This window comes from Megalops cyprinoides, chromosome 1, assembly GCF_013368585.1.
Source record: "Megalops cyprinoides isolate fMegCyp1 chromosome 1, fMegCyp1.pri, whole genome shotgun sequence".
In the NCBI taxonomy this organism is placed as follows: domain Eukaryota; kingdom Metazoa; phylum Chordata; class Actinopteri; order Elopiformes; family Megalopidae; genus Megalops; species Megalops cyprinoides.
In genome coordinates, this window is record NC_050583.1 from 35,613,224 (window position 1) to 35,636,844 (window position 23,621).

At 40.8% G+C, this 23,621-nt stretch overlaps 1 protein-coding gene across 2 annotated transcripts in view; it reads left to right on the plus strand.

The window, feature by feature from the left end:
* LOC118775947 (potassium voltage-gated channel subfamily C member 1-like) overlaps positions 1-23,621 on the plus strand; it is a 71,612-nt gene that overhangs the window by 34,016 nt on the left and 13,975 nt on the right. Inside the window, exons 3-6 of one of the 2 annotated variants that reach the window (XM_036525930.1) lie at positions 2,752-3,733; positions 11,218-11,418; positions 13,484-13,504; positions 22,182-22,373. In XM_036525930.1, coding sequence (XP_036381823.1) covers positions 2,752-3,733; positions 11,218-11,418; positions 13,484-13,504; positions 22,182-22,345 — 1,368 coding nt within the window. In that variant the 3' untranslated portion in view covers positions 22,346-22,373. Of the gene's footprint in view, positions 1-2,751; positions 3,734-11,217; positions 11,419-13,483; positions 13,505-22,181; positions 22,374-23,621 lie in introns of those variants that run through there. The other variant, XM_036525939.1, reaches the window with a different exon arrangement.

Here is a 23,621-nt window from a genome sequence, read left to right on the forward strand (position 1 = left end):
GGCAAAGAGAGAGGTGGCAAAGGCTAAGGAAAAGGTGTATGGTGAGTTGTATGAGAGGTTGGACACTAAGGAAGGAGAAAAGGACTTGTACCGATTGGCTAGACAGAGGGACTAAGCTGGGAAGGATGTGCAGCAGGTTAGGGTGTTGAAGGACAAAGATGGAAACGTACTGACAAGTGAGGAGATTGTGTTGAGAAGATGGAAGGAGTACTTTGAGGGGCTGATGAATGAAGAAAATGAGAGAGAGAGAAGGTTGGATGGTGTGGGGATAGTAAGAAAGTGTGGTGGATTAGCAAGGATGAAGTCAGGACAGCTATGAAGAAGATGAAGAATGGAAAGGCAGTTGGCCCAGATGACATAACTGTGGAGACATGGAGATATTTAGGAGAGATGGCAGTGGAGTTTTTAACTAGATTGTTTAACACAATCTTAGAAAGTGAAAGGATGCCTGAGGAGTGGAGAAGAAGTGTACTGGTACCGATTTTCAAAAATAAGGGTGATGTGCAGAGCTATAGTAACTACAGAGGTATAAAGTTGATCAGCCACAACATGAAGTTATGGGAAAGAGTAGTGGAAGCTAGGAAGCTAGAAGGGTGATGATTAGCGAGCAGCAGTATGGTTTCATGCCAGGAAAGAGTGCTGCAGATGTGATGTTTGCTTTGTTGATGGAGAAGTATAGAGAAGGTCAGAAGGAGTTTCATTGTGTCTTTGTGGACTCAGAGAAAGCATATGACAGGGTGCTGAGAGAGGAGGTGTGGTATTGTATGAGGAAGTCAGGAGTGGCAGAGAAGTATGTAAGAGTGGTGCAGGATATGCATGAGGGCAGTGTGACAGTGGTGAGGTGTGCGGTAGGAGTGACGGATGGGTTCAAGATGGAGGTGGGATTACATCAAGGATCGGCTCTGAGCCCTTTCTTGTTTACAATGGTGATGGACATGTTGACGGAGGAGTCAGGCAGGAGTCTCCGTGGACTATGATATTCGCAGATGACATTGTGATATGTAGTGAGAGTAGGGAGCAGGTTGAGGAGAGCCTGGAGAGGTGGAGGTATGCACTGGAGAGAAGAGGAATGAAAGCCAGTAAGGAACAAGAAGGAATACATGTGCGTAAATGAGAAGGAGGACAGCGGAATGGTGAGGATGAGGTGGATGAGTTAAAATGCTTGGGGTCAACTGTTCAAAGTAACGGGGAGTGCGGAAGAGAGGTGAAGAAGAGAGTGCAGGCAGGGTGGAGTGGGTGGAGAAGAGTGTCAGGAGTGATTTGTGACAGAAGGGTACCAGCGAGAGTGAAAGGGAAGGTTTACAAGACAGTAGTGAGACCAGCTATGTTATATGGTTTGCAGATGGTGGCACTGATGAAAAGGCAAGAGGTGGAGCTGGAGGCAGCAGAGCTGAAGACGTTAAGATTTGCACTGGGAATGATGAGGATGGACGGATTATGAATGAGTATATTATAGGGACAGCCCAGGTTGGACAGTTTGGAGATAAAGCAAGAGAGACGAGACTGAGTTGGTTTGGACATGTGCGGAGGAGAGATGCTGGGTATATTGGGAGAAGGATGCTGAAGATGGAGCTGCCAGGCAGGAGGAAAAGAGGAAGGCCAAAGAGGAGGTTTATGGATGTGGTGAGAGAGGACATGCAGGTGGTTGGTGTGACAGAGGAAGATGCAGAGGACAGGAAGAGATGGAAACGGATGATCCGCTGTGGTGACCCTTAAACGGGAGCAGCCGAAAGAAGAAGAACACAGACATACAGTTGTGTATCTGTGTGTGTGTATGTGTGTCAGTGTGTGTGTGTGTGTATTTGTAATTTAATTGCAGTGAATGAATGCTTCACCTGTTTGTCAGTGGGTTACATGTAAAGCTCTGCGGCATGTTGACTGTAAACATGAGCAGAAATAATGGATTTTTAGCTCAGGGTATGTCACTTGAGATCTGATAAGGCATTTCTCAAGATGACTGCTTTTCTGCAGCCAGATCTCTCGAAGGACCTCAAGTCTCACACACAGGCAGCTCTATGACTCTGGGAAGAATATGTCTGTGAGAGGAGAGTGGAACCAGAGGTGGGGGGGATAGGTAGAGGGTGAAAGAGGGAGAGAGAGGTCAAGGCAAAATGTGAAAGAGGAGAGGAGACTGAGTAGACTAAACAGAGAGAAATTGGAAGACATAGATAGATTAACAGATGTGTATTGATCAAGACAGATAGGTTGAAGATGTAGGGAGACAGGGAGGTATACAGTTTATACAGGTGGCTACGTACAATGATGGATCAATGGACATATATCTGCAGTTAGAGCATACATGACATCACAGTTTTGATTGTGGTACCCGTGCATTGCACTCAGCACCGTCATTAATCAGCCTCGTCCCTCCCTCCCTCTGTCTGCTCTCTCTCTCTCTCTCCCCTCTCTATATCTCAGTGCAGTGTCAATGAGACTGCAGCATGCTGTGTGCTCCTACTTTATTAATCCCCCCTTCCACTTTTTTCACACCAGTTTTTTGGTGTTAGGTTCACTCTTTCTTCAATATCTCTGTACACCTTCATCTGTGATAAAGAGTGATGTACTGTTGCAGATTTTCTTGGTCAATGTCATGTAGCATTCAGTTCAATGTTAATTTCTTGTTGTAACCATATTCTGACTGTCACTCTTTATGCCCCCTAGTGTGCAATCTTTACATTTTCACACTCCCCTTCCCCCAGTTAAGTGTCTTTATATCAACACCTTTTCTCTTGTCTCTTTCTCATCCTCCAGTATGTGGCATTCGGCTCACTCCTGTTTATCCTAATCTCCATATCCACCTTCTGCCTGGAGACGCATGAGGCCTTCAACACCCTGTACAACAAGACAGAGAACGTAACAGTGGGCAATATCACGCGGGAGGAGGTCGTCTTTGAGATGGTCACTGACAGCTGGCTCACCTACGTGGAGGGAGTGTGCGTCATCTGGTTCACCATCGAGGTGCTGCTCCGCGTCATCTTCTGCCCCGACAAGATTGAGTTCTTCAAGAGCACCCTCAACATCATCGACTTTGTGGCCATCCTGCCCTTCTACCTGGAGGTGGGGCTGAGCGGCCTGTCCTCCAAGGCAGCCAAGGACGTACTGGGTTTCCTACGGGTGGTGCGCTTCGTCCGAATCCTCCGAATTTTCAAGTTGACCCGCCACTTTGTGGGCCTGCGGGTCCTGGGCCACACCCTGAGAGCCAGCACCAATGAGTTCCTCCTCCTCATCATCTTTCTGGCCTTGGGGGTCTTGATCTTCGCCACCATGATCTATTATGCCGAGAGGATCGGCGCTGACCCAGGCGACCCCTCTTCCAGCGACCACACTATGTTCAAGAACATCCCCATCGGGTTCTGGTGGGCTGTGGTGACCATGACGACGCTGGGCTACGGGGACATGTACCCGGTAACGTGGTCGGGGATGTTGGTTGGCGCACTGTGCGCTTTGGCTGGTGTGTTGACCATTGCCATGCCTGTCCCTGTCATCGTCAACAATTTTGGGATGTACTACTCCCTGGCCATGGCCAAACAGAAGCTGCCCAAAAAGAAGAACAAGCATATCCCCCGGGCGCCCCAACCTGGCTCACCCAATTACTGCAAACCCGATGCCCTGGCAATGGCCACTGCCTCACCCCAGAGAATCTTGGGAAATGTGCTGGGTGGGGTGGTAGGGTCAGGAGGTGTAGGAGGGGACTGTCCCCTGGCACAAGAGGAGATTATTGAAATCAACAGAGGTGAGTGCTTTTCCCCCTCAGAGTTGTGTTAAATGGAAGGAGAATGATAAGGTCCTGGGCATTGCCTTAAATTACATGTACGGTCACATGGCTCATAACTGAGCAATATTCTTGAGCTACAAAAAGAATAAGCCTTAAGGCTGAAATGTCAATGACTTAAATCAAAATGAACAGATAATCTTGTCGTTATTGAATTTGAACACAACGCAACTATACATTATCCAAACTTTAAAGAATACAAGAACGCTGCCCATTTTGCATCCAGCAGAGAAAAATTTGAATACTATCTTTCAACTCATTGTCAACTTTTTCAGCAACTTTTTTCAACTTTTTTTCAACTCATGTCTCTTTCATATCAGAGAGGTTTAGCTGGAGTTTTGAATATGCAGCAGCACTCAGATACCCATAAAATGATAGATATTGTCAAGTGTTACCTTTATGCCTACAGCTTACACACCCAAAGGTTTTCTTGCAGTAAATATCTATGTGTATTTGTATTCAACTTAATCTATCACTAATTCATTCTCAGAGAGATGTATTGTTTACCTGAGAGAAATACAACTGCACAAATTAGGACTGGATGGTCACATTTGTCCATGTCGTTCAGTACAGGTACCTGAACTTGTCACCATCAGGTTGAAATACTTTTGTATGCTATAATGCATGCTATTATGTATTCTGTCTCAGCAACACATTATTCAAGGCTTTACTTGTGTCAAGTGATCTGCCATGCTACTTGGGTGTGTATGTGTGTGTGCACGCATAGATGAGTGTGTGTGTGTACTCCAGTATAAATGAGTCAGAGGGGACCTATAAAATCATATTGGACAGTCTCAGAATAATCTGAAAAAATCAGATAGTAGTCATTTTTGACAGAATGCTGGCACTTCTATATCTAAAACCTTCAACATCTGAAATAATGCAGTCCTCACAGCACTGGATCTGACAAAAATACAGTTACAGACATTCATATTAAATGCCTGTTAGTTAGAGGTTTTTAGCATGCTGCATTGGATGAATATTTAGTGGTAAAATAGGTCTGTCAAACATCTGAGTGTGATGAGAGACAGAAATGTAATTAAACTTCGACCTGGGGATTATGCCTGGCCAGAGATCCAGCAGTGTTTAAGATGGCATTAAATCAAAACTCCACAATCCCGCTAATCACATTTTCCAGACCCAGTTCTGAGGGTGGCACTTCTTTGTCTGTCAAAGGGGCTTTGGGTCTGGCCCCAAGGAAGGCCACCATCAGTGCTCATTTGAAATGTATGATCATCTGCTGAGTCCATGTTGCCGAGACAACTCCATATGTTAGGAAAAGATAAACACAGTAAACCAAATCACTACATATTTGTTTAGGTTTTTTTGTTTTGTTTTTGTATTTTTATTACACAATTTTATTTGCATGGGTGAGATTACTAGTCTTGGCGGTAATGAAGTGTAGGATTTCAAAAATGCTAAAAAAAAAATTTCTTGTGCAGTTTGCTGGACATTGTTTTGATGCAGATCCTCCATGGAGCCTTGTTTGAGTGCTTTGGAAAATAGGTGTTAAAGTAAAACAGTGAATGGACTTGACCTAAGGTTCTGGTCAACAAATTGAGGAAATATATGAACAACATGTGTACCACAGATGAGTGATACATATACTGGCACCAAATACAAATGAAACACCATATACAAGAAAATAGGCGATGATGAATTCTGTCCTTTAATTGTATCTATAGCAGTGTGTTTTCACATTTCCTGAATCAAACCATAATGATAATCATCATATCATCACGAAGGGATTGTTGACCGCCCCCCCCCCCCCCCCCCCCCTATTTAGACATGATAAACGAAGCAAAGAAAGATGGGGTGCCCTGAACGGGAAGGGTGCCCTGAACAGCTGACATGGAAAGGAAGTGGCAAGTGAGATTGTTTATTGTCATGGAAGGGACCAGATTTGGTTAATTGCATAGGGATTGTCTGAAAATTCTCTTCCTGAATCTTTGTAATTTCAGATTGAATCAAATGTTAGATAGGCAGGTTTTAATGGGGTAAGTAGAATGTTTTGAAGGAGACAGCCATATTCCATTAGGGATCACTAAATCTGTTACAGTTGGACAGGGGGACAGCATTAGTTTATATTATTAGCAGTCTGTCACCTTAAGTTTGGAGAATGTAAGTCACAGTGCTTTGGTTATTTAATCAAGTAAGTTGTATTCATTGTTGTGTAAGTTATAATTATTTCATTTCTATCATTTCTTGCACTTCAAGCTGTTATGGTTAAGAGACTGATCTGAATTAATTTTCATTTTTGAGCAATTCAATTGACGACCTCTGTAAGGCCTCTAAAATGATTTGCAAATTAACTGTGTTAGACTCTGTATCGACTAGTAGGTGTAGACAACAAGACAGTAACCTTGATTCTGGATCATTTTTAGGGCTCATGGGTGTGTAACGGATGATGACATTACTCTACAGAGTAATTTTAGGCATTAAGTTCATTCAGTCATTCAGTTGGATCTCTTGGCATATCAGGTTAAATGTCTTGTTTTGGTAGTAGCTGCTTGCTATGAAAATCACTGTTTTGTTCCAAGCTTGGGAACTCTTTTGACTCTTCACATCAGCTTCAAAAGCACAACCAGCTTCTTTTTTATGAATTGGAGGCGCCAATTGTGCATTAATGTTGAAAGAGTGTGCCGTGCTTTATTCATAAGCGGGGTGCTGGGTGATTTGTGCAGCTCAGCATTTTCTGACTGAGGAGCTCGCTTAGCAGTGGCCCGGAGAGAGGAGTCAGGGCTGGCTCAGGGGGGTGTTAGGAATGATGAGACAGTCATGTTAGGGGTAACCCCTCAGATGACTAAGGGCGTCTGGGCACGGGCAGGGTCATTCACTCACTTACCCGGGCTGAAGGGTGACGTGTGACGACAGTCGCGTGCAGAAAAGCTGACGCCTGGGGGAGGGGGGGGGGGGGGGGGGGGGGGGGCATGTGACGGCCCCTCTGTCTCTACTGTCATCAGTACAGTGCACCTCATTGGCAGCACTGACTGTTGCAGTGTCCCAGGAGTGACTCCGGTCAAACATAAGGGGGCGGGGGTTCCCTGAGGGGACAGGGGTGAACAGCTGTCAAAAACAGGCTCTCACAGTGTGTCCTGTCATACCCTTCTTTTTTGTCATGACAGCCGTTCCTCTAGAGCTGCATTACGCAACATTGCCCATCTGCATTCTGGTGCTGGGTTGCTTTTTCTTTCAACTCTATCAAAATTTTATCAAATTAGTATAATCTATTACAATGATTATTACTGATGATATTATAACATAAAAAGGTAGCAACATTTAGACAGAGAATTTTTAGCAGTCATGACTGATTTTGACTAACCATGTATTCTGTGCAGGCATGCGTGGTTTGTTTGGTGTCATAGCATATCATAGTATTGTGTCACACCAGACTAGTTCAACTAGATTAACACTGGATTATAAAAACATGCAAATACAATGCATTGCAGTTAAAGTGGGGATTGTCCTGTGTCAGGACAACCTTGGACCCAGGCGTCCTAGTGTCCTTCAGTAAATATTTCTGTAATCATTCAACTATGATGCCACAGCAACGCTGCATGGACTTTTTGTGTCATCTGGGAGATTTTTTTTAAATTAAATTGCTGCTTCTGTGTAGTGAGCTTTGTTTCTGCAGTTTCTGCTAGGAGTCACAGGTCAGTTGTCACTGTGATAGAGGAGTGGGATAATGGGGGGCTATGTTGAGCATTTCTCTTTAAAACCTTCCTCTTCTCGATGGCAAATGATCAGCGGCTCCTCTCACACACCAGTGACCTTGCCGCGCCACGTTTGTCAGCAGTCACTTTCGGCCTGTCGGCACCACCTGGCTGCCTGTTCACACAGAAATACATGAATAGTACGTAATGTGCATTTCGTTCTGTTCCCCGTCTTCCTTTTTATGATTTCATTCCTTGCTCTCGAAATGATCAGAGGAATAGAAATGTTTTTGTTATTTTTGAACCACCTACTGACACTGCCCTGTGTTTCTCTCTCTCCCTCTTCTATCTCTCTCTCTCTCTCTCTCTCTCTCTCTCTCACTTTCTCTTTCTCTCTCTCTCTCTCTCACTTTCTCTTTCTATCGCTCTCTTTCTCTTTCTCTCTCTCTTTCCCTCTCTCTCTCTCTCTCTCTCTCTCCTGCCCCTGTTTCTTTCTTTCTCCCTTTGTAAAATTTGGCCGCAGGTTATTTCTGTAAATTGTTGAGCAGTAACTCACGTCAGATTAGATTTGACAGCTGTGTCGGAAGCTATAAGAACAAGTTACCCTGCAGCATCTCTCTCTCTATCTCTTTCTCTCTCTCTCTCTTTCTCTCTCTCTCTCTCTCTCTCTCTCTCTATCTTTCTCTTTCTCAGTGCAGTTTTAATGTACTGCAATGTCCTGTCCAGCCCGGACAGTGTGTACTTCCTTTCTCCTTACTCTGTTATTGTTCTGGACTGTTTGTGTTTTTCCCGATGACCCCTCAGAAGTGTCCAGTTTGTCAGGATCAGCGCTGATGCTCAGTGGCATCCAGCCCAGTGTCTGCGCTGCACCCTGTTTTGCATTGCAGTCACTCTTTATTGGCTGATTCGGTCAAGTTTTGTTATGCAACTAAGACTGAGTCTAAAAAGGTAACAGATGACAATTTCAAATGTCAAAAATGGTTCCATGCACTACAGAAATATAATGGTGTCCCACAGTGTGCGAAATACCCAGTGGTAATCAGGGGTCCCCCCCTACCCATACCTGCCAATGAGGGGGGGGGGGGGGGGGTAGTAAATAAATAAGTAAATAAATAATTTATGTAGTGTGTGGCTTGTGTGTGTAGATTGTGTTTCATAGAAGATCTGGCAACTTGGGTAACGTCAGACAAACATACAAAACTTATGGATCCGTGTATGACGATTATTCATAATAAAGTTTGCCATGCAAATTACGGGAGTTTCCCAGGAGAAACAACAAAACGGGAGGGCGCTGGGAGATGGCCTTGAAATACAGGAGAAACCTGGGAAAAACGGGAGTGTTGGCAGGTATGCCCCTACCTAGTTCTCCAGTGTTATGCTGAAGTCTTACACAGACTCAATACGCAATATACAAGATTTCATGGATGCAAGCCAAGGCAATAAACTAGGCTATACATGCTTTGCACACACATCACCAAGGCTAAGTTATATCATTAACAATAAGACCACTCACACAACTACACAACCATGCAACAATTATGTCCTGCAAGCAAATACATTATTTTGTGTTTATTTTTCATACAAAGTGGGACGTAATGTCAGCCCTATATTGGAGATAATGCAGACATTTGCTGTGATTTCAAAACCAGATTACTCGACAATGCTTTGTCACACAGAGAAACAACTAGTATCACCGGAAAGGGGAAAATTCTGCTGTTTATTTTGATATGCAGTACGTTGTGACGTGATAGGGACTTCATGACTTATTCAGCCGAGAAGCAGGATTGTGAAAATGGGTGGAGAAATTAGTAAAGATATTACTTTGCAGAAGTTTGATCTGTCTTCATAACGTGATTACTTTGGTATGTACAAATATGTAACTAGCATCATCACAAAGCTCCGGTTCCGCTCTTTTTTGTGATATGTGTTCCATATCTATGCAATGACGAGTTCATGAGTAATTCAAACAAGAGTAATGGGTGTGGAGATGGACGCAGAGCTGTATGCAGATTGTAATTATGATTAAATTTGATTTAATTATTATTATTTAGTAAATTCAAAATTAATTTTCTTGCCAACACTTTGTCGCATAGACAAGCAACTAGCATTGTTAGCGATGAATACTTCGTGAGCAATTCAACCGAGAACAAGGGATGTGAATTTGGACGCAGGCTGTGTCTGTCAGGCTTTAAGGGTTAAAAGACATTTTTAGTGACAAATGATTTTTTAAAGATTTTTCCAGAGACCCCCCCAAAATTTTGCTGCTTTAGCTTTCAGGGGGTCTCAAGTGTCAATCAGGTGGTCTCAGAACCCCCGAGACCCCACGTATTTCGCACCCTGGTGTCCCATCTGTTGCACATGTCACACTGAATTTCAAGGCATTGTTTTAAAGTCTTCAGGTGTGAAATACCACTGATTTGGAACCTGTGGTGCTATATTTGAAAACTGTGGCTCTGGACCTGGGCTAAACCTTTTCAGCTACCCCTCGCTAGACAACTTTTCCATAATGAGTGGCCTCTGGTGTGTTACTTGCAAAAGTCGTTATCAAAGTCATGGTCACTCTTGCAATGTAACCTGGCCTTGGCCAGACCTTAGATCAGTTATTAAAAATATATTTGACTGAGGTTCAACTCTTAATGGAACCAAAGACTTGATGGAACTTGGAGGGCAGGGAAAGAGACTATTCCCCTCAGTGAGTTTTTCCTACTGTTGCAAGAATACATAAATGTGGAATAATGTACCCATGAAAACCATGTTACACACTATAAGATTATAAAGATTAATGCATATGCATATGTTACATATGACCTGTGTGACATGACCTGATGTCCTCTGTAAAGCTGCTGATTCTCACAGATTCAGTATATTTACTGTAGGAATATCTAATTATTATTATTAGTGATGCTGTCACTGCTTGCTGGTAAAACAGTACTACAATTTAACACTACTACTTAATAATTAAAAAGTAACAATATCACTAGCTGGCAGGATATACACTTGAAACTGGATCAGTTGCAAGCTAATTTAAGAAACTAGACCTTGTATATGCTCAAACCAAGTCTATGGTCTCTTTAGATAAGTGTAGGAAATGGCAGTTGGATGTTTATCCAGCAAAGTTAGCTGAGTGTAAAAAAAACTTGCTTTAAATGACTCATAAACTTTTGAAATCATTTCAAAGTGCCTAAAATGGCTGGTTTTATTTGTAATAAAACATACATTTTTGTTAATTAAAACAAAGCCAGAGCCAGTACGTGTGTAAGATGACAGTAATTTTTTTAGTTGCTATGGTTGTTGATATGCTTGTGTTGAGACAACATCTGCTATCACACCAGCTGCACCCACTAGGTTTTTGTTTTATCTCCCATTCAAAATTCTAGGGAAATATGATACAGTCAGGTAGCAAATCCTCCCCTTAATTGGTGAGTTTCGGTATGGAATAACCTTGTACTGACACTGGCTGCCATTTCTGGCATGTCTTGTGGTGTATGTGCAATAAGAAAATTAATGTAACAGAGTGTCCATAGACAGTAGTTCTGTTTATCCATGTTTAAAAATGCATCCTAGGTATCAGAGTATTCAGATCATTCATAAGTCTCTGTTATTCCTCTCCCCTGCTACTTTCCCCCTCCTTTCTATCTTATCCTTTTCTAAATTGTTAATGCTACCCTCCTGACCCTCTCTCCTCTCTTCATCCTCACCCCACTCCTTTTCCTCTCCACCCCTTCTCCCTTCTTCCTCCTGTCTCACTGCACCCTTCTCTCCATCTCACTCCAACTTCTCTCTCTGCTCCAGACACCAAGCAGAACGGAGATGCCGCCAACGCCGCGCTGGCCAATGAGGACTGCCCGACGATCGATCAGGTGCTGAGCCCAGAGGAGAAGAGCCCAGCGGTGGGAGGGGGCGGAGTGGGCCGGGAGCGCTATCAGCACGACCGAGCCTGCTTCCTGCTTAGCGCCGGCGAATTCAGGGCCACAGATGGGAATGTGAGGAAAGGTATGACACCCCACAGGGGCGTGTGTTCACACACAAGCTTAGAGACGCACGTACACACTTGCCTATGTGTGCGCACACACACACACACACACATACACACACACACACACACACACAGGCTTACATTCTGTGTTCAGTAAATAGGTTAGTGGGAACTGGTATTGTAGACAGTGTGATTGCTAATACAGAACATGTATACAAAACATCTTGGCACATGTATGTACATTTGTGCAATTGCCAGAACACACATACACACACGCTGGCAAACTGTCTCAGACAGTAAACAGATGCACACAGAGCACAGAGACTAACTCCCTACCCTTCTTCCCATTCATACCATTATCCCAGCTTCCTCTCATGATTACTGACATGTACTACTATAATAGTGTACTCCGTCCATCTGTCAGGCCGTGTACATATAAGTTGAGCATAATGTTGTCTTTATAGACAGATTATGTAAGATGATCATTTATAGAGGAAAAACTTTTTAAAGGAATAGTTCAATGGGCCCTAAGGGTTTTGAGTTATCAAATCACAGTGGTTATGCCCCACTGTGGCATAAATATGATATCAGTTAATTTTCGTATTGATATTATGTAGTTACTGATTTAACATCAATACATATAATCCACGTTCCCCTCATACATATTCTGCTGTACTGTTTTATGCTATATATTATACTCACATGTTATTAATGGTAATGATTACGGTACAGTAGGTTGAGTTTCATTCACTGCTGCTTGTGATTTCCTCAGCACCTCTCTCTTTGTTTCTCTCTTGATGCTCCAATTCCTTCTTTCTTTCTTTCTTCCTCCGTACTTCTGTATTCCTATGTATTTCTCTCTTCTCTATATTTTGTACATTTCTGCTTCTCTGAAATTCATCCATGCATTGCCTTGTTGCTCATTGCATTCTTTCTCTGTTTCTTCCTATATTTCCTCCATTCATCCTTTCTGTGCTTCCTGACTGTCACGCACTTCTCTCCTCTCCCACCCATCCCTCAAACTTTTTTGCTCACTCTTTCCACTCCTTTCACACCATCCCTGCTCCACCTACCTCTCGTTCTCTCTTTCTTTTTCCTGGACCAAATCCTCTACGGTGGCTCGCCATATCTTCTCTGTATGTCCTCCCTGACTGTTCACCTCTGTCATCCCTCATTTTTCTCCCCTATATTGACCAATACAAAACTGAAACTGTCCTTCCTACAACAAACTATTTTCTCACCCACAACCACATCATACCCCCACTGCCTTCTAACTTACCCCACACACCCCAACCCTTTCCCACGCACTCTGAATGCCTTCCTCAACCCCAAAACCCCTCCTTATAAAATGCCAGAAGCTGCTGCTGCTAGCCCTGGCCCTCCTGTGGCTGAGGAATGGTATAAACCAGAGGGGCCTCTTTTACAACAAGACCTCAATGCAAACTCCGCCTCCTCCTGGATCAAACCGTAGCGCACAGAGGTAACACCATAACATTAAAATGACCCATTTCAAAACATACTGTGACAGAATGTGAATAGGCCACAATCACTCCATACAGTGATGGTGATGACTGTTTGTACATATTCACACACATACACACATACTTGCATGCACACACAGGTGCATAAACAATTACACACACAAACAATGCCTCTTACTGTATGTTTAACTTTGAATGATGCTGTATTGCTAATGACTGTGATGTGCAACAATGTGATCAAATTTCTCTACTGAACTGTATGTTATTGCCACAACTGTAGGCAAATGAGAGAGTTAACCTATTGACTAAATACTACCATATCTATGTATGTGTGTGAGTGTGCATGTGTGACAGAGAGAGAGAGGGGGGAGAAAGAGAGAGAGAGAGAGAGAGTTAATTAATTAACCACTAATTTACTGGTGCATTGAGTTTTGGTGGATTGAGGTTTGGTGGATTTCCATCAGACCATGCAAGATTATTTGGTGTTAGGTTATACTGAGGCTGATGTTGATAACTCTTACACTGTTACACTGTTAAAGTCTTACAAGAGTAGGTCCTGTGTTGTCTGATCCACTTTGTGTGTTGTTGTCTTCCTCTTCAGGTTGTGTCATATCACGCGTTTGTATGTTGGCTATTGTTGTTATTCCTCACACCGTGTCACTGTCCCCCCAGTTCAGTCTGAGTGTTGTGTTTTGTGTTGTGCGCTGCTCAGCGTGGCCTGTTTTTTGTTGCTGTTCCCCTTTATACTCCAGTGACAATTACCCTGGTAGAGTGACCTATAAATTAAATAGACAGACTTAGAATAGATGTTGTTTTTAAAGATAGTTGTATTGTATTTTTCAGTATTTAAAATGTTTTAAAATGTTTTTCACTCTTACCGGAGTAAAAAAAATCACTGGTTTTTAGTAAAGCTGGTTATTCTTCCCAGCTTAAACAACCCACAGCTCTGAGGTCAAATGAATAGTATTTCATTATAGATGGAGCACTGAACCCACAGCCTCATCTGCACCAACTTGTTGCACGGTTGGTATGCCATGTCCCTGTTTATGAGGTCCCCTTCTTCATCCATTTTTCTCTGTGCCATGACGCATGGACAGGAAGTTGAGCTCAACAAAGACAGTCCCCTGCTTCTCAAACCACAGATATATTGGACTGATAACTGCTGACAATCTGCATTATGTAATATCCTGCATTATTGTTCAAAATACCTTTAGCATGGTGTGTATCCATGGTATGGAAGTGGTGCATTCTTTGTGAAATACTATTCACTCTTTCTTCACCTGTGTGCTTCAGTCCTTAGTGTAAACAACAGACAAGGACTATCCAATAACCTTGTTATATGAGTTAAAATATCAAACTGAATATGAAATCCACACTTGGTGACTGAATCACTCACTGGTCCTGGCTGGGGCACTGACAGATAGACATACTGACAGACTGACTAACATTACTAGTGGCATAAGGTAAGTGACCAAACCTTGCACTGCTAAATGCCAAAATGAAGACAGGAGCTGCTTCAGTGTGTTTTCACTGATCCTGTGTATAAAGTGAGGGTCTCTTCCTACCTTAAAATGTAAAGGCAGTCTGACAACAGCAGTGCCATAGTGGCTGGATTAGTAATGCCAGGATTCTCTCTCTGTCCAAAGCACTTCATACTGCTGAATTTCAGAACTAATCATTGCCCTTTTAGTTTTAAGGTGGGAACAGTCCTCCCTATCTCAAACCTTTGTTGATATTTGCATTTGTTCATTTGTGTGTGAGAGTGTGTGTGCGTGTGTGTATGGCATGTGTGTATGAGTGTGTGTCTGTATCTTTGATACCTTTGTCTGTGGGTGTTGTTCTGTTCTGTTCAGGTAAATATGTATATATGTCTGGTTGCTTTTCTATGTGTATGTACATGTCCTTGTCCATGTCTGTTTCTGAATGTCACTAGTTTGTATGTCTATCTGTCATTTTCTCAATATCCCCCTTTCCTTCCATACATATGATACAGTTCAACCAAAATTCCCTCATCATTCTCCTCTGCCCCCCAACCCCCCCCCCCCCCCCCCCCCCCCCCCCACCACCACCACCACCCCCTACCCCTTTTGTCCATTCCTCCCCCCTGCCCACTGTTGCCAAGGAAAGAGTGGGAGAGAGCTTGCAAAGGATTGTGGGTAAAAGAATGAAAATATGTTATACATACATTTAACAGTAATACATCTATTTGTCTTTGGGTGTAATAATAATAGTAATAATAATGCATTATTATCATTATTATTAGTAGTAGTAGCTGTAGTAGTACATACAGTATATTACACTACAATGTTTATATGAACTCAAATGTATTAGGACCAAATTCCCAGTAAAGTGAAAACAATTAGTCTTTGTCCAATAAAAGCCAGTTAAAATGAGCCCTTTGGGCCGTGCTGAATTCAAGGATTGTTGCACAAAGCTGCTCAAATGCACTTAAGTCAATTTTCCAGTTGAGGGAAAAGCTGTAATATTTAATAGTGAAGTTATTCAGTGCTTGAAGGCTACATCCACAGTGTAAAATGTTCCATGGAATAACACCAAATGAGCCTCAAATGTTTCTGCAAAGCTCACATTATTTTGTTTTTGTGTTTTTGCCAGTGACACCAGTGTGAAATGATTTATGTAAATTTGGCATCTAATCATCTGACAAAACAAAACAAAAAAGTCACACATGTAGCAATTAAGGATATGATCTATTAAATTCGGAGAGCATGTTATACGTAGCCTTGTATGTTTTAATTGATAGAATATGTTATTGTTTGTGTGGGTCACTGTTTACATTTGATCCAGGTAACTCTTTGTTTGGAAGGGTCTAATTGAAATGATTTCCTCTTTAAACATTATTATCCATTTTGTACAGTACATGACAAAGTATTGTCTTATACTCTAGAGTGTTTAATCTTAAAACTGAAGCATAATGCTACGCTACAGAACAATGACCTAGATTTTTCCACTTTCATGGTTTGTAAGGGACAAAAATATAAGTGGTAGGACAGTCCGTAGGGATTTTCCAGGCTTGTTTAGTTATGAACTGGGTCAACAGCAATTATCAGAGACAAACTTACATCAACCTGTATTAAATACCTACGGTGGCAGAATTGTGTTTGGTGCCAGTTAGCTCACCACTCCCTTTCTCACATTCACCCCTTTTATTTATATTTTCAAGATTTAATTTTAAAGAGTAAATTTTCACATTTACCTTTATTTATTTTTTTAAGAAGGAACAGGGTACAGACTGATTAAAAGTTATAGAATCTTTAGGAGTATTTGATTATGTTTTCATGTCAAATCACATGATATAGCACAAAACACTTTGCATCCAGTATGCCAAGTCTGTCCTCTTTGTTGCTCTCTGTGATTGTGTGCTCATTATCCACAGGCTCTCCATAGGATGTTTGAAAAATAAGATGCTTAAAAAAGAATTCCCTTGTAATTCCCCACACTTAAATCTCTTCCAACGGAGCAAATGCACATATTAACAATCTGATTGCATTCAAAGAACTTTAGATGAAATGGTTAAACTGTAAAATCTAAAACTTTAAAAATAGTGTATGAAAAGCTTTAATTGGTCTGATCTAGAGAAAATGGCCCCATTCCATGGACCTGCTACTTCAGGCATGATACATATATGAATATTTACTGATGAACATTCTCTTACTGTGTCCATACTGTATCTGTCTTGTGGTTTAATCTGTCTTCATGTCTGTTCCTTTTGTTTGATTATGTTTGTTTAGCATCCAAAAATTTTAGTCCATCATAGCTTTGTCATATTTTTATTCAGTGTTCTTTGGAAACATTGTTGGATTTGGGAATATTGAAGGTGGGAGTGTTTAAAAACAGCTGGTCTGTTTTGTGATGCTATATTATATCCATAAATGTCCTATATGAACAATGGATGTGTTCCTCACAATGTCATACCTCATGTTTGTTGCAGATATTTACCTGGATGATATGAATGTCCTTCTCATTATTATAGCCAAAACAAAGATTATATGGATCATAATCTCTAAAACGGTTTGTTTAAGTCCTTAATGGCTAGAGAAACCATAGTGCATTGACCTGGCTTTGACCCTGCAGTTAAAAATTTACACATAATGCACACATGGGAAGATCCATCAAAGGAACCAACAGGACATTGAAGCATCAATTATTTAGGCATGAGGCCACAGTCCTCAACAATGCAGTGGTATATAGTGCAGTCAAGCACTGATCAAAGTAACTAAATGTGATCTTATTATATGGCCTTATTATTTGGACATTAGTCACCAATGTTATGAAGTTTGCACTGGGAACATTCTTTAACAGTGCTTTAATGTGTTCATGCTGGAAATCCAGGGCTGATATTTGCACTTGTCCTTCCCGCATTTCCCCCTCTCACCCTCAGATTAATACACATCTCCATCCCATTCTCAGGCCACTTGTACCATCCTCGTAACGTTACAAAAGTTTGATCTGAGGTAGGTACAGTTTCCGCTTTATATCAGGCTAAAATGTAGGGGAATCATGTTCTACAAAATGTCATCATATTGTAGGAACTTACAAACCCATTTCTATAGTAATTTTATAACAATATGTTTTTCAGTGCTGTTCCGTGTTCTGCTGTCTCATTTTTCTGATCAGTTGGTTGCTTCTGAACTATGGTGAAATACGTCTGTAATCAACAATGCGTCAGTGTTCTCACCATTGAAAGACAGCATATCCCATTAGAAATGCACCTGCTGCAGTTGTGCCACACTTTGTTGTGTAAGAGACAACTATAAACAGCATGCCAGAGCATCCCTGCTGTGAAGCGATCACAATCATGAAAAGAATGAGACAACTAAATAAAAATATGTGTGCCACGATGGGGCAATTAGCAAGTCATTTGATGTGCCTTTCGAAATTATACGGTATTAACAGAACACTAGGGCTCTAATGCCGTTAATGATTTGTTGTATATAGAGACAAATTTATTGATGTGACATTGAATCTTAAGCCAAGATAATGTCTTGAAGGAACATGGTCAGGTCATCTTAATTTATTATAGGTGATCCTATACGTCTTTCTGTAACAGCTTAGAATATTTCAGGGGTCAAGCCGCATGGTATTTATGGCACCTGTTAATGTATGTAAATGTTTTACAGTGTATGAAATTATATGAGAGCACTCTTTCATACATACTATTGTCTCCCTATAGAATGGAAAAAATAGGATTGTAACAATATCTAATATCGTAGATCTTGTCCTTTTCACAATGTGTTCACGGATCAGGTTATATCTTGTTTTTTATTGACCAGTTGAGATTGGAAATTTCACTTTCAGTCACTTTCAGTGTGGACATAAAGAAATTCAAACTTAGGCATCCAGTTAGTGAAATGTTCCACCAGAAGCATGTGCTGTGATTCCTGTCATTTAGACACAAACAGTACATTTTGCTGTAGTTTCCATCATTTCATGATTAATGGCACCATCATGTCCTTAAAAGTCAGATTACATGCTCATTCTCTGTAGGTATTTGTTGTGATGGTCACATGGAACTGGCTGTAGTGTTTGGTGCAGGGTTTGGTCATAGATAATGGCTTTTTCCCTCAACTGGCATGTTAACTTGAAGTTGTAGTGTTCAAGTGATTTTTCCTCTAAAAAAATTGGGGAAAACATCCAATATGAAACTTCCTGTGGATTATTAGCAGCGACAGTACAGCCATTTGAGTGAGTGCAGTTGTTTGAATCCAGCAGTTTCAATGTCACAAACAACTACCAAGCACACCCATACATTTGATTACGGAACTGAACTGCACTGTGTGTGTTCCACTTTGAAAAGATACTTTACAGGAGAATAGTGAGGTTTGATGTAAAGACTGGATATAGTCACGGGTTTTTGTTTGGGTTTTTTATTTTTTTGTTTTTTTTTGTACGGTGACAAAACATTGTAATAGCTAGTCTCTTATTATTTTCACTGTGGTGGGTTGAGTTACAGTATGTCTCTCCCTTGTGGTCGGTTATTATGTGCGCCTCTCTCCTTCTCTCTGCTTCATGTTTATCTCCTCTTGCATGCTGCATGATATGTCCACCTCTATGTCCTAGGATTCCTCCCTGAAAAGGAGAGAATTTACTGGGTAGTATACAAACATAGGATTACCGTATTTTATAACTTATAGACATCTCAGTGCTAATATAGGGCGAGGGTAACTTTGAAACACTCAGTAAATAAAAAATATGTATCTATAATTCTACAGTTATGGATATGTAAATGATTTTTTCATGAATAATATTATGATATCATTTATCATCGGTCTACACTAAAATTCTGTTGTAAGAATGTATAAAATTGTACAACAAATATAAATGAAAAATTATTATCTTGTTATATTACACATTTATGGCTGAGCCAAGAACATGTATCACAAAGAATCAAACTCTTGGTGGTATTGATTCAAATCAGTCTTTGAAAGGCATCTCATTGGTGTTTTCATTGATGGGGGCAGTGAACCCTATTCTGTGATTTCAGGTTTTACAAGCAGCTGTAAACTCCTTGATTAATTGTAGTGAGTAAAGCGAGAGTTTAAAATTCAGTGCTGCTGGCCCACCCGATAGCCACATGAGCATTGGAAATTCCATGCTTTGTAAAATGTTTTGCTGACTCATCCAAAAGACTGCAGTGGGTAAACCATGCACTGCCTGTGCTGTGAAATGAGAACTCTGTAATATCGATCTCCTGTGAGCAAGCTGATGGAACATATGATTCATAACTGAGAATTGAAGCCCTGACGTTTGATGGTCATGAACACAGATTTGCTTGATATACTACCCAGCATTCTCTCTGCAGGGAGTGGTGCTCCTGAGTGGCTCCTGTTAAACCTCAATGAGGGGATATGTACAGAGCGTGAGAAGCCTCAAAGATAGACACATGGTTTTTATGAGTTATATTGACTGACAGTCAAGACCATAAATATTGGTATTTTTCTCCCTTGTTCTTCTCTGAATGTGTGTTTGTGTTTTTGTGTGGGGCTGGCTGCTTATACCCCTCATACTTCCTCTTTAAATGAGTATTACCTGGAATTAGATCATTACAAGCTTGTGACACAAAAACGCTGCCTTACCTTCCTCATTCGTTTTGTCCTAGGATTCCTCCCTGAATATTGCTCCACATTGGTGGCTTTCTGTCATGAAAGGGAAATGTGGTTCAGTTGATTCAAAACTATGAGAGATGGGAAGAGGTAAACAAGGAAAAAGGTTCTGTGTGTGACACGTAAAGAGAGAGAGGCAGAAAAAAATGGTTAAGAGCTTAAGAGACAGCTGTCTGCAGTATGGGAGCAAAGCGGAACTCAGAAATAGCCTCTCTGGTCATCTCAGTCACCTGGCTGTACTTTAAACACTGTTGCGTGGTGTTGCTGAAGAGAACCCTCACAGAAAAGCATCATTAATATTTTATCATGTTTCCTTTCCACTAATGTGCCTCTGGCATCTGCAAAAAAGGAAGGTCTTTATTTATGGGGCAAGTGGTGTTTAATGTAGTTTGGGGTAATGTGCATCAGTCTGCCATACCTTGCTACAGTATGCTCTCTTGTGTGGTAATGGTGTATGGGGGCTGTTCGCTGCAGCATGCATCTTTGCCTCTCAGCAGTGCTCTGTGCCACACTGTGCAGTATCACACAGGCCTCTGTAGGCGGTAACCCTGCTCACATGTACTGCATGGGGTTCCTGTCTGCGTGAAAGCAGCTGAACAATTTCACCCTTTCATGAAATGGCAAGCTTCACGTTACTCTGTGTGTGTGTGTATCTGACCTGACTGAAACCTCAGTAGTACTGACTGAGGGAGGAAGGCAACCGTTGCAGTTTGGCACTTTGAAGTTGTTAGTGTGTAACACAAGGAGGTAAACAGAGAAGGGAAGATCCTCACGGATCTGACCAAATATTTACAGCATGCGTTATCAGTGTCCTGACATGCTGTACTTCAGCTTTCATCTAATATTTCATTGAAGTAGCACTTGAATTTGTTGTGTTGCCTTTTACCCATGATAATGAATAATAATTGGGTATACCTTCTGAATCAATTCTTATGTTGTGGTGTGCCATTTGGTTCCATTCCATTGTATATATCTGCTAAGAAAGGATATTTTCTATTGTATTGGTCAAATACATCATCATTTTACTTGTTTGTAGTGTTCCTTCAACACCATGAAAACATGGTGCTACTTACATACTCTATTGTCTAACTTGTAATAATGTATGATGCTTGTGTAGTATACATAACTGTATGTACAGAGAGATTCCTCTGCAGGGGAGGTAAAATTAAACACCCCAACATTAATCCAGGAAATAGCTGGCCTCATTTTTAAACTAGGGTTTAGAATTACAATGATTGATATTGGTATTTCATATCTATGTGTGCTGTAGTTGGTGTGGTCAAACCTCACATTACTTATTCATAAGTTCTACATGCCAGTGTAACATCCAAGCAAATATGCATATGACAGCTTTTGTGTACAGAATAGCAATGTTCAGCCTAGAACGATCGATATGTTATTTCACGCTGACCTCCTGCACAATCCTGACAACTTCATTCTGTCCAAACAGTCACACGATCAGTGAAATCTGAGCTGTGTATCTAGCTGCTTCAGACACTGAGTGTCCTGGTGTACTGAGCTGAACTGCAGTGCTTATTGTAAATGGTCATTTTCTATAAAACACCTGAGGGCTAAATAACCTCACAAGAAGATATCACAAGCATTCATGGTCTCTCACCAAAGGGTAAATTCATTAATCCTTACTAAAGGGAAACTTCAGGTGTTTTATTAAACTGGTCTGAATGTTTGGACATGCTACCCATATATTTCTGGCTAAGTATATTGTTATGGCAAGAACTGAATGACATAATTCATAATTCTCATTTTCTTGTTTTGTCCTGTCTTTGTCTGTCTATCTGTCTGTCTGTGTCTGTCTTTGTCTCTTTTTTAACTTTTGCTACAATTTGATTGGCATTGGTTATGTCCCTGTTGCAATTGTTTGTGCTGTTGTGTTATGTGCACATTGCTTTCCATTTTGTTTGACTCCTTGTTTTTCACTCCACCACTCAAAATGCAATTTCCTCACCACTATGTAATACAACCTGTATATGACATCTAATGTGCCTTTTCATGTCTATGTATTTCCGACTATTAACATATTATCAAATAATACATTATCCATATATTATTTCTGAATTTAACCTGTCAAAAATATTTTTGTTGGTACCTACATCTATAAATTAACATGCCCAAACCACGCAAATAACACAAATACAAAAAACCATCATGTATGAATAGCAACTGGCTATGAAAAATCTCGCAGCCTGAGCAACATTACAGGGATGACAGGGTCCGCCATGCGCCTTGCCCCCATCGCCAACCCGCTGTACGAACCCTACGAACCCTACGAGCCCCCCGGACCCCTGCAGCGCTGTCGCTCCCCCATCCCCTCTATTTTGTAATGGAGAAAGACAGAGAGGAAAGCGCAATAAGATCAGCCACAGAGAGCAAGGCTTCAGTAAAAGTGAAAATATTTATAATGATAATGATAATGATAATCAATACTGAGACAGTTTGACCCAGATGATTACAGGGACAAGTTTGCTGAATGTCAGCGTTAAGAAAATCAATTGGGTAACTAGGTTGTCGAACATTTAAAATTCACGAGAAACTGAGGTAGAGAGAAATAAAGATGTTGAACATTCTATCTTGAAGGAAGCAGCAGTTCACTTTAATAGTTAGCTTGAAGTCACAATAAATCCTTTCTCGACAGATATTGTAATACGTGCAAACAAAGATGTGCAGAGTGAATTTACATTTCAGGCAAAGGTCGCTGACATGAGAGCATGTCAATATATGTATAGTAGCAATTAAAATATTAATATAAATACAGTATTCTTTTTATGTTCTTCAAAGTCTAAGTATTAAAAGAAGTGTAAGTTTGACGTTTATTTCAATTACATTATATTGTGTACAATTATTTAATTCATAGCCAAGCCAGCATTTTAAGAGGAAAAAGGAAAGTAATGAAATTTTCTCTATGATAATATGTAGGTATCTGGTTTTACTGGTTATCTATTTACTGGTTTTTGTAGGCTTTTGAAGTCAGGAAATGTTTAGATTATTAGATTCATTCATAGATGATAAACAAATTTAGGTTTTGTCAAAATTACGCATATAAACATTACATACATAGAAAGAGATCTGTTTGCTAATTTTATTTGTGTTTTAATTGTAAGGTACACCATCTGAACTGGATTGTACTGAATAACCTCTCATGTGTGGAGCTTTCATATTAATATCCATTGCTGAATGAATAATAAATTGTAAAAACATTATCTAGAGCATCAAAATACATAGGTCTGTGGTATGAAGCATGATAATTAAGCTAAGGTTATTTGTAACCTTAGATAGCTATAAAAATAAAAGAAAAATGCTTGAGAGTAACACCAAGCTAACGTCATTATACACTTATATTCATATCCAAATGTGGCTTTGAAATGTTTCGTAGGCCTACTATTATTGATACCGTCACCTACATAAGCTGTTTTTTAATCAATTGTGTGAAACGTTAGCTAGCCTACTAATATGAAAGAAATAGCCTAGCCTTCATCATGGCCAGAGTATGCATATTTAACATGTTTCATACAATTGCCTTTACTCCAGACGCTGTACCAGATTACTATTTTGAACGTGTCTTACAGATAATGACATAACGATCATTGCTTTGTCTTACTG